General features: G+C 38.4%; 1 protein-coding gene across 2 annotated transcripts; it reads left to right on the top strand.

The window, feature by feature from the left end:
• Positions 1 to 1,183: 1,183 nt before the first annotated feature.
• On the top strand, positions 1,184 to 14,136 carry Usp7 (Ubiquitin-specific protease 7). Of its 2 annotated transcripts, none has more exons than XM_069059466.1 (13): positions 1,184 to 1,667; positions 1,721 to 1,905; positions 1,955 to 2,197; positions 2,248 to 2,398; positions 6,180 to 6,448; positions 6,507 to 6,681; positions 6,921 to 7,438; positions 9,769 to 10,437; positions 12,625 to 12,887; positions 12,951 to 13,241; positions 13,303 to 13,544; positions 13,605 to 13,748; positions 13,804 to 14,136. In XM_069059466.1, the coding sequence occupies exons 1-13, from the start codon at positions 1,580 to 1,582 to the stop codon at positions 13,902 to 13,904; spliced, it is 3,339 nt and encodes a 1,112-aa protein (XP_068915567.1). In that variant the 5' UTR covers positions 1,184 to 1,579; the 3' UTR covers positions 13,905 to 14,136. The 2 variants fall into 2 exon arrangements, with proteins under 2 accessions (XP_068915567.1, XP_068915566.1); XM_069059465.1 differs by having other exon boundaries at positions 12,936 to 13,241.
• The last annotated feature ends 408 nt before the right edge of the window (positions 14,137 to 14,544 follow it).

Below are 14,544 nucleotides of genomic sequence, written 5' to 3'. Positions count from 1 at the left end.
ACAAAAAACTCTGCGGCTCGGTAAAAACGTGCTGGACAAAAAGACGATGCTCTTCTGCGACTTCTGCGAGACAACGTGCATTTCTTGAGACGGGAACCAACCGGCTCATTCCTGAGTCGCACCGGCGTAGAAACGAGATCGGTCTCGAAGCTGGATTCGACAGTTCGACCGCTCCAGAGGGCCGGTGGTAACAGTAGTCAATCTATTACTATTTTATATCACAATTTCAACAAGACCTCAATTCCGCAAACCACCAGGTTTGCTATTTTAATAAATAATTCAGGTTTTTATAGCACATTAATTCCATCAATTATAGCTCCTACTTGAAAAACCGTGAGAGGCTGTTAGCTTTTAATGACTTCCTTTCAGTATTGTGTACTTATTGCAAAACGTAAACTTCTGGAAAGATCTATAATATTAGATCCCTTCACCTGTTTCTTTTTGCGAACAACACCAAAGACATCATTATGATTTAGTTTTAGAATGTTTATGTTCATACCAATTTTAATACAAAAGTAACAATTAAGAAGAAGATCCAGTGATGACGCTGCTGTTTATTGCATTAGGAAAAATTCACAAAACTAAAATCTAAGTTATTATGTAGAATTAGTCTTCGTGTTTATTTAAAAGTAAAGTGTCTTTTACGTTTTTTAATTACAAAAGTACCGTAATCAGTAATCACTAACAAACGCATAATTGCATACGTGTCTGAATAGATTCTATTGTGGTTTTTAGGGGAAACAAAAATTGAAATGGAAGAGGAAATGTAACGTATTTTTTCTAGTTATTTTGTTTATTAACGCATCGTGTAAACGTTTTACGTGTCAAGGAAAGGCAGTAACAATTTCAACGATGATAAGAAATTATTTCATGAAGAATTAATTTATTTATCAGTACGACATTGATGGTTGGCGTGTATATCTGGTTGCCTATGCAAAATTGTGCGTGTTGTCAATTGTGACCATTTTATTCGTAAAGTTTGAAGAAAATAAACCGATAGAAATAGCATCTCCCCCACATAGGCGTCGATGACAATCAGATTTTCAGCGTGCGGTTCCGAGGCGTGAAAATTTAGGAAGCGCGGTAAATTTTGAAAAGCGGGCCCCCGATTGCGTGCGCCTTGGCCCGCTACGCATCCGGCGCAATCGAATGCTGGGACCGGTATCCGAGCCGAGTGTTTGTGCCCACCATCACGACTCGAGAGTAAAGAAAATGCCTCCATTTTGTTTATTTTCCTCAATGAAAAGTGAGTTGTCGTGCGAAAAATAAAATCCAGTGAGTGTCAGAACGCTATAAAAATCCGTCACGTGTCATAAATCATACTCTATATATATGTGTCTTGTGTGCAGCCCTCGCTCAGAGGGTATAAAAAACAGCAAGAATTGGTCGCGTCACGAGTAAGCACTTCGTCAAATTGACTACCGTCTCCGGCACTAAAAATAATACCCACAATAATCACGGTGGTAATTGTTGCGTCGCGGCGGACAAAGACCTTTTGGTGAATACCAGAAAGAACAAAGGTGTGTTCGGGTTTGCGACAAAAGACAGGACGGGGGCAACTAAAACGCCATCCCTCAATATGAACCACGTCACGGGGCAGTACAGGAGGAACGACGACAACCCCCAGAACCAAGTGAACGAGGTCGAAGAAATGGAGACCCAGGAAGGTGAGTGCCAACTTGAAAAAAATAAAAAAACCGTACACCGACGTCGTATGCAGTCACCACCACCGAGTCCATCACGGACACCGGCGGGGGCGAGATGGACCAAACCCAGAACGGGGAGGTGATCATCGGCCCGCAGCCCGACCCCAACGTGTCCGTCCAGGACGCAGACATGGAGGAGGATGAAGCCAGGTCTGAAGCGACCTTCAGGTACACGGTGCAGCAGTTCAGCAAGCTCAAGGTGAGTGCCCTCGACGCTGGTGCCAGGGGCTTACGTGTCCCTCCTGCAGGACTCCGCCCTGTCGCCGCCTTGCTACGTCAGAAACCTACCTTGGAAGATAATGGTGATGCCCCGCAACAGCCATGGACAAGACAGGACGGCACAGCGCTCGCTCGGCTTCTTCCTCCAGTGCAACGGCGAGAGCGAGTCCAGTTCGTGGTCTTGCTACGCCGTGGCCGAGCTGCGAATGTTGTCGGTCAGGCCTGATGTCGAGCCATTCTCCAGGAAGATCCAGCACTTGTTCTACTCAAAGGTAAGGTGGTTGGCTGCGTTGCGGACCTTGGATCACGGTTGCGTCTTTAGGAGAACGATTGGGGGTTCTCGCACTTCATGGGATGGAACGACGTGTTGGACCCCGAAAAAGGTTACATTAAGGATGACTCAATCACGTTAGAAGTGCACGTCGTGGCAGACGCCCCCCACGGGGTTTCGTGGGACAGCAAGAAGCATACAGGTAAGTTTCGTTCGTTTACGCTTATTAATATTATTTACAGGTTAACCAACCCAAATTTTTTATTGTTCCAAATTAAAACGTGTGACCTTGACATATGTAATTCTATAGTCCGTCCCACGTTTTCAGCTCATGCATCATCGCTCTTCGGGAGTGGAAGTCATTCTTTTCTCCTCTTATCACCCAACTAAATTGACAATTTTTGTTGATTGTTGTTTTGCCGTCCGTCTGTTATGCAAGATGACATTTCAATTTAACGTTTTGCGCTCGGCTCGCGAAAATTAGAACGTTGCAACAGTGAAAAGAAATTGAAAACTTTCTAAAAGTTGTGTTGCGTTAAAAATAACTAAACACATTAACATAACTCGCTAAATGCATCGTGTTATTTTCAGGTTAAAAAACATTTTATGTGCAATTTTCTACGAAATTATTTGCCAAAATTTAAACCGACTGTGCAACTTCAACGAATCATGAATAGTATTTCGTAATATAAAATGAAACTGTATTGTGTAGGTTTTTTGTACTATTTTTTAATAAGCAGCCGACATTACAATATGGCGGTAATTACCACGCAACTTGCAACGGAAGGACGACGTACTTTGAGCAAAAATAATTGAAGGGTACAGTGCATTTCAGAATCATTTATTTTTGAAAACAAAATGGACGGTCAAAAGCGTGAATACTTTTTAGGTGTTAGTTATTCGTTCAACATGGAAAGATAGGTTATTTCTCGAATTATTTTGATACTTTTTTTTACAAGTTGTGTAATGAAGACAGGGTTATGGTTAAATAGACTTTTTTAACCAAATAAATTCGACATAAAATAAGCAAGTTTTTACCATTCAGTGATAAGTTCAAAGGGGGAAAAAAAAATTAAAATCTTATTTATGTAATGTGAAATATTTGTATTGTCTGGAGACTTCCCACATCTTGAAGGCATCAACTCAAATAAGTTTCTTATTTGTTTCTTGACTAGTATTTTCTCGATTAAATCGAATCTTTTCGTAGGAAAACTTATGTTCTGTTTGCCTTTTAGGCCCATCCCACGTCCTCAATTGTATTCAAATCTGGTTATGGAACTGTTCGCTTATTTACCTTGAAACCATCTTTCCACAGTTTGTTATACATTTTGGATCTGTTTTATTTAATAAATTTTCTTCATTGAAAAACATCACCAAATCGTGGTCCTTTATGCTCCATTTTTTTGTGATAATTGGTCGCAGTCCTACAGAGTTATCCGAATATCGCAAAATAAATACAGGGTCATTATAAATGATTGTCCCATCGCAGTTGGCGTTAAAAACCCACACAAATTTGGGATGTGCCGCTAGCTTCGCAACGTTGGACAAACTAGTAGACAAATTTACACTACCGCCAGCAGCGCTACCTATCGGCGATGTGAGCCTCACTCATGTTATAAAGCTTGCCGCACAACTACGTCACCAACGCCTACTGCGATGAGACAGTCATTTATAATGACCCCGTAGTTTTCTGGCGACCGATGAAAATCCCTGGTACGTCCTTGTTCAAAATGGAAAAAGTTCAATTTGTAATTAGATCTTGAAACCTTTTCAAAAATAAATGCAGAAGATCGATCATCGGTTGAATTTAGTGACTTATCCTTTGAAGAAAATAGTCGGAAAAAAAATCCACATTATCCTCAAGACATGATTTAAAATTCAACCGAGAAAAAAGTAATGCCTCGGATTTGCCTTTGTACCTGGCCCCATATGTGTTCAATAGGATTTAGGCCCGGTCATTGTGCTGGTTACCTTTTTACCTTGAAACCATTTTACATACTTCGCTGCATGCTGTAAGTCTTTGTTTTGTTATTGAAACACGAAGTGCAGTGACATACTCCACTTCGTACGGAAGCTTTTCAAATAGATTTATTGGTTGACCCTTGACACATTGATTTTCAACTGGTTTTTATATGAGGCGCTATCGCCATTGCTGGTTTCGCTGATCCTTGCGATACAATAACTTTTTTGTTTCAAATTTTTTTTCAATAGGTGCTTGAGAATCCAAATTTTTACATAAATAAAGCAGTCCCTTATTTTATGTCGTTTTAATTATATCCGAATTTTGTTTGTTGTCATGTAATGATAATAAGTTAGATATCAAATTGCCACTTAATTTTTGTCTGGTGCAGTACATCAAAGATCCGTTTAATTACAGATGCAAATTAAAAAAAAAAATTTAGATTAAATTACGGAACGAAAAGTTGTCACAAACAACGTACAAATTCGCTAATTAACTGAATCCGAATTAAAAAGTATCAGTTTTAAAAATGTAATAAGATGAGACGTAAGTTTTATGAAACAAGTTTTATTGGCCAAAAAATATTTGTCTTAATTTCGATGGGTTACCGTAAAGAGCGTCGTTTTGTGTGATAAGGGGAGAATTTTGAGACTTTGGTTTTTCCATAAACACGTAGTTAAAATATACAGTGTGGAATAAAATGATTTACATACATCTAGTTACCTTTGCATTACTCTTGTAAAAATACGAAATGCCGCTCTACAAAAAAGAAAGCCTAACCTCAAAATATATATCCAAATTCCAAATGTGATTTATTGCGAAGATATGAACGCAAAGTTGAGATTGAAATTAAAAAGGAGCTAACAAAAGCAAGTCACAGCTAGTGTTGAAAGTGGCCACCAACGTTTGTTAATTCAATTTAGTAAATTGTAACAATTGTCAATTCGATTGATGACATTTATTGACAGAACTAATAGTTCGGCACTTCGGAAAAAAAAAGTAGAGCGGTACAGGAAAATTTACATGTGCAAAAATTCCAAAGGTAACTAGATGTAAATCATTTTATTCCACACTGTATTATGAAATCGAAAAATAAATAACTGATAATTACTTTTTTATTTTGCTATCGAAGACCCTTTTCGTTACGAAATTCTCCAATTCCCATTGAAACAAAGATTATTAAGCTTATTCAACATTTACAGCCTGAAATATACCCACATCTAATAATTTCTAAAATTAGAAAAACTGTTAATTGATTTTTTCGTTGTTAACAATACGCTATTGTTTTTATATAAAGTTTTTCAATGAACCGTATAAAAGATGTAGAAATTTTAAACCGTAATTACGTAATGTTAAATGCTAACACCATTCCCAAAATAATTTTTAATTGCGAAAATAATATTCTGATTTAACGATTTTCGTTTTATAAAAAGTTCTCGAGATTTAATATGTCATTAAATATGGATTGAATGCGATTAAATAATTCTGTAATAGGTTTTTGATTTTGAATCGTGTTTATTTGAAATCGACTGCAACAACAAGCAGGGTAGAAACCTGTTTTATCTCGCCCACCGTAATATATTTTAAAAGGTTTACAAAACCGATCCTTCTTTAATGATAAAGTAAACTCCAGGATCGGGCGGTGAACTTTCTTTTGACAGCATTTTATTTATTCCACTGGACTGTGGTGGTGTCGGTGGCTTCGTGGTTGAACCGTTGTTTTGGACATGTCAGATTATTTTCAAAAAATCAATAATGTCCAGTATTCGTATCTTGTTACAATCCGTGTCAAAGGAGTCTCACTTTCCAAGCACACGAGAGAAACTCTCTGTTGAAAATTTATTTATATCAGTTCCTGACGCACTGTTAAATGACTAGAACAAAGTTTATTATTGTCACTTTGGATTTGGGAATGGTGTTAAAACTTAAATGCAACTTTCAGTTGAAACTAAGTAATCTTAAGTTTTTAAAACATTCAGAAACACACATCTAACACAGTTATTGTATTTTTTTTTAACAACAGGTTATGTGGGCTTGAAAAACCAAGGGGCCACGTGCTACATGAATTCTTTACTTCAAACTTTATATTTTACAAATCAATTACGGCGAGCCGTTTACAAAATGCCGACCGAATCGGACGACTCCACTAAATCCGTAGCTCTGGCCCTGCAGAGGGTATTCCATGAGTTGCAATTCTGTGACAAACCGGTCGGTACAAAGAAATTGACGAAAAGTTTCGGCTGGGAGACTTTGGATTCATTTATGCAACATGATGTGCAAGAATTTCTCAGGGTAATGACTAACGTTCGTGTAAAGAAAATATGAAATTTATAAATCGTCGGATGTTCAGGTACTTTTAGATAAGTTGGAAAGTAAAATGAAGGGCACTTGCGTCGAGGGCACAGTGCCGAAACTCTTCGAGGGCAAAATGATTTCCTACATTAGATGTAAAAACGTCGACTACTCGAGCACACGTTCAGAAACGTTCTACGACATACAGTTGAACATCAAAGGAAAGAAAAACAGTGAGTTGAAAAGAAATAATAAATAAATGTGCAGGCTGTGAAAAGTTAAAGCGCTGTCGTAACTTGATTCGTACGTGATCGTCGATGATCACGTCGAGTAGCGAGTTTTTTTAGTCGGCACGAACGAAGAAACTTGAGAAAAATTAAGACGGCAACTTTCGTTTTTCACAGATGTCGTTAGCGGGTTTTGTCGGTGGTTAGCGGATTAGAAAGAGGTTGAGGTGATCGCTCTTTTGCAGTTGACGAGTCCTTCAAAGATTACATCGCGAAAGAGACTCTAGACGGCGACAATAAGTACGACGCGGGCGAGCACGGACTGCAAGATGCCGAGAAGGGCGTCATCTTTTCCGCCTTCCCTCCCGTACTGCACCTGCACCTGATGAGGTTCCAGTACGATCCCATCACCGACTGTTCGGTCAAGTTCAATGACAGGTTCGAGTTCTACGAGAAGATCTCTCTGGATTCGTACTTGCAAGAGCAAGACCCCAACAACCCGGCCAACTACACGTTGCACGCCGTTCTGGTCCATTCCGGTGACAATCACGGGGGCCACTACGTGGTCTTCATCAATCCGAGGGGTGACGGGAAATGGTGTAAGTTCGATGACGACGTCGTATCTAGGTGTACGAAACAAGAGGCGATAGAGCACAATTACGGAGGTCACGACGAGGACATGAACATGACAGTCAAACATTGCACCAACGCTTACATGTTGGTCTACATCAGGGATTCGGAACTGCACAACGTTTTGCAAGAGGTAGGTTGCATGGGTGTTGTGTGATTGGCAGCGCGAGTGATTTTCAACAGGCGAGAGTTGTTGGAAATGTTGTTTTGTGGTGTACGTGCGCCACTATCAAATTAATCGTCAGAGTAATGCAATTTGCAGTTGGAAATTGTATGTTGGCAACAAGAAGTTGTTGAATTATGAAATTTTAGTGGGACGGTGCGCTATGAAAATAGACAGGAAGTGAGATTAATGATAAATAAGTCATATACATACTTACATAATTTGATAATTAACAAAAAAAGTAATGAGACGGACGAGAATATGTAATAGCAAATTAAAAGGTTTTTTTTTTACTAAAAACCATGAACTTACCTGTTTTACAGTATGAAACAAATACAGTAGGATTTAACCGGTTGTTCTGATTTAGCGTTTGAATTTAAAGTTAAATTATCAAAAACGGTAATTGATCAAGAATTGAAGCGAAATATTACTCGTTTTCTCAAATTTGAAATTTGTTGTAACCAATAATTTTGCAAAACCTGTCAAAGACTGACATTTGATTAATGAAATGGCAGAAAGTTATCTATTATACCGATAACTGACACGCTTGCGATTTACCCACAAGATGGCGTCGTCAGACTTTAGACCCATAGAAATATTTTAGACCAAAACTATTAAATTATGTTCATGTTTGAAAACTGAACGGATCAATGGTAGCGGTAGCTAACATTTTTTTTTTGAGGTTCCTGAAAGCTTAAAATTTTTGTGTTATTTTACACACTCCGTGCGGTGAAATGACAGATAGTTTGGTTAGTGTGTAAAAATCGAGATACCGTAGTTGTCATTTAGAGTTGAGATCAAAAATAATTTAATCGAAAACAAAATGTTTTATGTAATTTAGAATACAAAACGTTATTATTTATTCGAGTATACATCAAAATATAGTTACAAAACAGGTTTTTGTATTTTTGATGATGTAAACCTTTAAAAAATTAACCAACAGAAACGAATTTTTGAAATGTCAGACACGAAAAAAAAAAACTGGCAGGGCTACCAACTATAAAAGGAGATGCGAGCTTTCTTACCATTTCCATTGAAGTAAATTATCGAAGAATTCATTCCCACAAAGCTATTACCTTCAGGAAATTTAAAAAAATCTCTGTTGAAGTGAATTTCAAGTTATTTATTTTAAGGGAAGCCGTAGACAATGTAATACCTAGAATGATATTTTTTTAAACCATTGACAGTATCGATTGATATTTTGAATTTTTTGACTTCCCAATAAATTAAAACTGCTAATTTTGTTGTCTAGCACCAAATGTGAGAAGTTCACAATTTAAAAACCTATTTTAAAGATTACATTATTAATTAGAAATTTAGTAGTTGGGTAAGTAAGGTTATGTTCACTAGAAAATTATTTTCTGAGCTTCACTTCGTTACTTATCCGTCCACTACATAAGCAGTAAGGTTCGCAGAATTACTTTCAACTAGTTTTTGCATGTTTTAAGAGTTACTGCAATTTTACATACAATATTTATATAAAAAGCCGAAATCATTATTATTCGTCTACGATATAAAAAGTAAGATTGGCAAAGTTTTTGCTTTAAATGGTTGGGAGCATGCAGTTTTGACATTTGTCCCCAGCAATTACGCAATTTTTAATTTTTTATGTTTGAGAGTTACTGCAATCACATTTAGTTGCTTTAATTGATTAGGTATTGTTGCGTTTTGTATACAAATTGAATGGCTTTTTTACCAGAATTCAAAATTCTTTGGCCAAAATGCACAATAGTTTTGGATTTATTCCATTGGTCTAAAAATGTAAAGAGTGATTGACAGGTTTATTTACTGAACCGAGTTGGGTTCCAAAAAAGAAACTGCTACGAAGTATGAAAAACAACCCTTTATTAGTTAACCTCGACGAAGAAAAACTGTCAAAATGTCATCGATTGTTTCTTTCTTATTGCATCGAATTCTTTTAGTCAAACAGCGTCGTAATCGTTCGCACATATTGGAACACTTTTTTTGTTCGAAATGTGTTCGTTAATCGTGAAACAAATTGTGCGCTTGATTTTTTCAAGAAAAATTAATGAAACGCGAAAAATGTGCTTGTTGTGCGTGGGGTCATAAAAAGAGCAGTTGTCGGTCAGCGCAGTTTCGTGAATGCGAAGGGTAATGAGAAGACGTCCCACAAGCCTTAGCTGAGGCATTAATCTCTGTTATCTTTGGAATGTGACCCATTTCGTTCGCTCTCTTTTGTTTTTGTTAAGGTGGCCTCGCGCGGGTTTCGTTCCGTCGATTCGATTGTTAATGACGACTTCACACAGAGACGAGCTAATTTGACGTCGCATTCTCTTCAGGTTACCGATGCGGACATACCCAGCGAGCTCGCCGACCGTCTGGCCGAAGAGAAACGCATGGAACAGGTGAGGCGGAAGGAGCGCAACGAGGCCCACCTCTACATGACCATCAACGTCCTCCTCGAAGACAGTTTCGACGGCCACCAAGGTAACGACCTGTACGATCCCGAACGGCCCCTCTTCCGCGTCTTCAAGATCAAAAAGATGGCGCTGGTCAGCGAGATGATGGACATGTTCGCCGACGCTTTCAAGTATCCGACCGAACAGATAAGGCCGTGGCCGTTCAGCCAACGATCCAATCAAACGATGAGGCCCAGCATGCTGGATCTGGAAGCGGAATCGCACAAGGCCGTCATAGATTCGGCGGAGAACCAGAACCCCTGGACCATATTCTTGGAACTGTTGCCGCCCGATTCGGGTCAAACGGTGCTGCCGAATTTCGACAAGGAGACGGATGTTTTGTTGTTTTTCAAAATGTACGATCCCAAACAGAAGAAGATACACTACTGCGGACACAGTTATCTGCCGGTCACGAGTAAATTGAGCGAACTGGTGCCCTTGTTGAACGAGAGGGCAGGCTTTCCGCCCGACACCGAACTGGTGCTGTACGAAGAGATCCGGCCTAACATGATCGAAAAAATTACGAACTTCAACGAGCCCTTGGAGAAGGTAAGTGGCAAAATAGAGAGAGTAGGTATAGTAGAGTAGGTATCGATCGCAGGTCAGATGTGTTGAAGAGTTCCTACGATTTTACTCTACCGTTAGATGGTCTTTTCACTAACAAAAAGCAACAATCATTTTTAGAAAGTGGTTTGAAAGTAAACAAAAAATTGTCAAATTGATTCAGTCTTTCAATTTGAAAGTTAAAAGTATCCGTTACTGAAGAAAAATACACTTTTATCTCCTTTTTTTGTTGAATTAGTGGCATGTAAGAACCAAACAAGATGCCAAACAGATTATTTGTTTTCTTCTCACTAGACGTAGCCTTTATGTCAATATTGTCTGTTGGAAGTAATACGCAATGCGGTGTTCGGCAGAGACGGATATTTGGTTCTGTGGTATTTTTACTTTTACTACTACTTTATTTTTTGTGAGCACACTATGCGATGATGCCATGGATATGTACCTACGCGAGCGTACAACAAGATTTGTTAAATAAAAATTCCAGATTGGTGCACTGAATGGTTTATGTTTCGAAACTGCGAGAGCTGTCCGGCGGAAAGTAAAGCTCGCACATGAAGAGGCATTTGAGGGGCAACGCCAATAGCGGAATTAACTGGTACACAATGTGAGAGCTGTTAAGAAATTTTATTTCAGTCGCTTTGATAGTTAATCATCCAGCATGACAACTTGACGTGCACTCGAAATTTTACTGCTGAATATTGCACTTGGGTGCATTAATATTCGCTGTCAAGTGTTCGTCGTTGGTTGAAATTCAAATTTGTTAACATTCTGATCGAAGAAAAAATTTTGAAAGAAAAATATGAAAAGTTTCATAATTGATGTATTTTTACATTCGTGCATTTATTTTTCTGTCTTTTTTCGGTCTGCCAAAACACCCGCGCGCTCGAGAACATTATTTACAAGTTGACATGCCCTCGGTGTGATTATTTTTGCAGCAGATCATATTAAAAAAATTAAATGAAAATAAAAAAAAAATGTCACTCCGCCGGACAGCCCTTTGAGAAGCTTTAAATGTCGCTACCAGAAATTATTTAGATTTGATTCTTCATTATGTTGATTTGTATTCTTTGTTAAATTTCTTTTCGTGCCTCCGGCCTTAATTTGGTAGTTTGTAGATTTCGAAATCGTCCAGAAACCGGCCTAGTCCGGCAAAAAGTAGGGATTTTGAGTTGTCATCGGTTTCGGTTGGCATGTGTAGTCACTAGAATTCTGTCAAGCGTCAAATGTCAATTCTGTGCATCGCTCGTTAAAAATGATTTTCTACTTACAATTAATAACATCCAGACCACAAAGGAGCAATATTTAACTAAAATTAATTAATGAAAAATTACGTTTTGAGCGACTTATGGAATATGGGCTGGTGTATCCGTTATAGGTACAGTGTGGTGATAAAGTAAGGAACAAAATTAATTTTTTTTTTTTAAGTAAAATTTGTCATTTTCTCAAAAAAAATTGTTATGTAATGTAACAATTTTTTTAACTCAACGTTTTGGCAGTAGAAAGGTCTATCATAAGGAGAAGAAAAAAGTGGGGGTTGTCATTTAAAAAACCAATGATGACGTCATTGTGCAAAACTACATGACGTCATAAGTAAAATTTTTATGTTATAAGGTGGATAATTAAAAAATAAATTTGACCTGTCAGAGCGTTTTGTTTGAAAACATTAAATGACGCAATTATAAATTTTGTTCCTCACTTTATCACAATACCAAATATTTCAGCAAAATGTCAAAAAAAAAAATTAATTTAATAAACGTCAGGAAACAAGAGCGATGTTGATTTTCTAACGTGGATCAAAATTGCTTCCAATTTATCGTTATCACGAATTTATAAATAAATTTTGTACTTTCCAACCACTTTTTTTGAAATTTATTTGCTTCAAATTCGTGACTTATAACAAAAAAAAAAAGAAATTATAAACTCTTGCGCCGAATTTCAATAACTGTTCTTGTTTTGTTTTTGGTTTTACAAAAAGTTTTAGTTCAGCAAAAAGTATCCAGTGTTACTTTCCAGAACTGCATGTATTTATAATAAGATATATTTATTACAAGAGATTTTTTTCGAATTGTAAATCGATATCGAAATCTGCAATGCCAAAAGTATGTGCGCTGCCAAGTCAAGGTAGCACCCTGGAGGCTTTTAAATCGTACTCAGAAGGAGGGTTTTCGCTAGGTGTTGGACGAGCTGATGGACGGCGACATAATCCTCTTCGAAAAGGAAGAACGAGAAGAATTCTCAGACCTGCCGACCTGCATCGACTACTTCAAGGATTTGTACTACCGAGTCGAGGTGACATTCGTGGACAAGTGCACACCGAACGATCCAGGCTTCACCATGGAACTGTCGCAGAGGATGACGTACGATCAATTGGCGAGGGCCGTGGCCCAGAGGGTGGGCACCGACCCTTACCTCTTGCAGTTTTTCAAATGTCAAAAGTACGAGTGTCGCTAACGCATCACACAAACTAATCGAATTAATTAAAGTTCCGTATCTTCCAGTTACAAAGACAGCCCTGGACATCCTTTGAGGTGCACCTTTGAGGGCACCTTGAAAGATCTCTTAGTCTTTTCCAAACCTAAGGCGCCTAAAAAAATATTTTACCAACAGCTCAGCATTCGCGTTAATGAATTAGAAAATAAGAAACAGTTTAAATGTATTTATGTCGGTCCCAGTGTTTTAGAAGAAAAAGAAATTATATTGTATCCAAACAAGAGAGGTACGGTAAGTGATCTGTTGGAGGAGGCCAAGAAACAAATCGAGTTCGGTGAGGGAAGCACCGGAAAATTGAGGTAAGAGTCCCGGGGAGGGGAGCGTTGCGGAGGGACGGTCTCGATGAGTGCGACGTTGCAGGTTTACCGAAGTTAGTTGTAATAAAGTAGCGATGGGTCCCAAAGAAGACACGCCTTTAGATCATTTGGTAATCAATGCCGCCAAAATTTATAGGATCGAAGAAGTGCCAAGAGACGAGTTGCACATACAAGAAGATGAGATGCTCATATCGTGCGCGCATTTTCAGAAAGAAGTTTTCTCGACGTTCGGCTTGCCTTTCTTGCTGAAAATCAAGCAAGGAGAGCCGTTTAGTAAAGTCAAAGGTACTGATAACACGCAGCGGTCGAGTCGAGCGACGAATTGACCGACAATTTGTTTCGCAGAACGTATCCAGAAGAGATTAGGAGTTCCCGAGAAGGAATTTGAAAAGTACAAGTTTTCCATCGTCGCCATGGGCAGGCAGCAGGTTTTGCAGGATGACGAGTACATAGTGAATTTAGCCGATTTTAGACCACTACCCAACCAAGGTGAGTAACGAACGCGGTCAAAGGGTGGGGTGACGACGCTCGGTGTTTGTTTCAGCGGGAAGCCCGAAGCCCTGGTTGGGTCTCGACCACGTGAACAAGGCCCCGAAGCGATCCCGTTTCAATTATTTGGAGAAAGCCATCAAAATTTACAATTAAGAGACTGAGGAAGCTTATTTCACAACCTTGCACTTTTCGGCTCTGCAGTATTGCCAATTAATGATCGTGAAATTCCCTAACAATGGTGGAATCGATAAATGTAAGGTGCGGCTGCTTTGTCATTTGGTGCTTTGTGTGAGCACAAGTCTTCTGCTGTGTGACACCATTTTGTATATAAAATATATATTTGTTCATGTCTGTCTATTTAGAATATATTCGCGCTAAAGCTGTTTGCTAGTTGTTTCTTTTTTTTTTAATTTAATTAATTTTTCGAGTCGAACAGTGGACACGTACTTGGTTTCTTTGTATTAACATTGGTAGAATATTCTTTTTCCATAATCACGAGCGCGTCGAGCGCCCCGAGTCGGGGCTCGACGTGCCGATTGCTTCATTGTGAGAATTTCTGTTTGATATTATTTATAACGAAATTGGAGAATCAGGAGGGTGGCGATTTTTTAAAATATATTTTGTGATGTTGGTTGTGTAACAATTGTTTTTAAATACCGCATGAACTTTTATGCAACTGATATTTTCCAGAACGTTTTAGTATGTTTTCTCAAACCTGTAAAAATTATATTCTCTATTGTTATTGAAACTTTATGTAAACACATTTTATAATAGAATAAAGATTAAAGTATTA

This window comes from Tenebrio molitor, chromosome 9, assembly GCF_963966145.1.
Source record: "Tenebrio molitor chromosome 9, icTenMoli1.1, whole genome shotgun sequence".
In the NCBI taxonomy this organism is placed as follows: domain Eukaryota; kingdom Metazoa; phylum Arthropoda; class Insecta; order Coleoptera; family Tenebrionidae; genus Tenebrio; species Tenebrio molitor.
The sequence above is the reverse complement of the archived record's forward strand: the minus strand, read 5'-3'. Positions and strand labels throughout refer to the sequence as shown.

Excerpts from the sequence above, each read along its gene's own strand:
- Usp7 (XM_069059465.1), top strand. The coding sequence starts at position 1,580 with ATGAACCACGTCACGGGGCAGTACAGGAGGAACGACGACAACCCCCAG. Across the intron at positions 1,906-1,954 it reads AGCAGTTCAGCAAGCTCAAG|GACTCCGCCCTGTCGCCGCC; the intron begins GTGAGTGCCCTC and ends TCCCTCCTGCAG. Across the intron at positions 6,682-6,920 it reads CATCAAAGGAAAGAAAAACA|TTGACGAGTCCTTCAAAGAT; the intron begins GTGAGTTGAAAA and ends GCTCTTTTGCAG.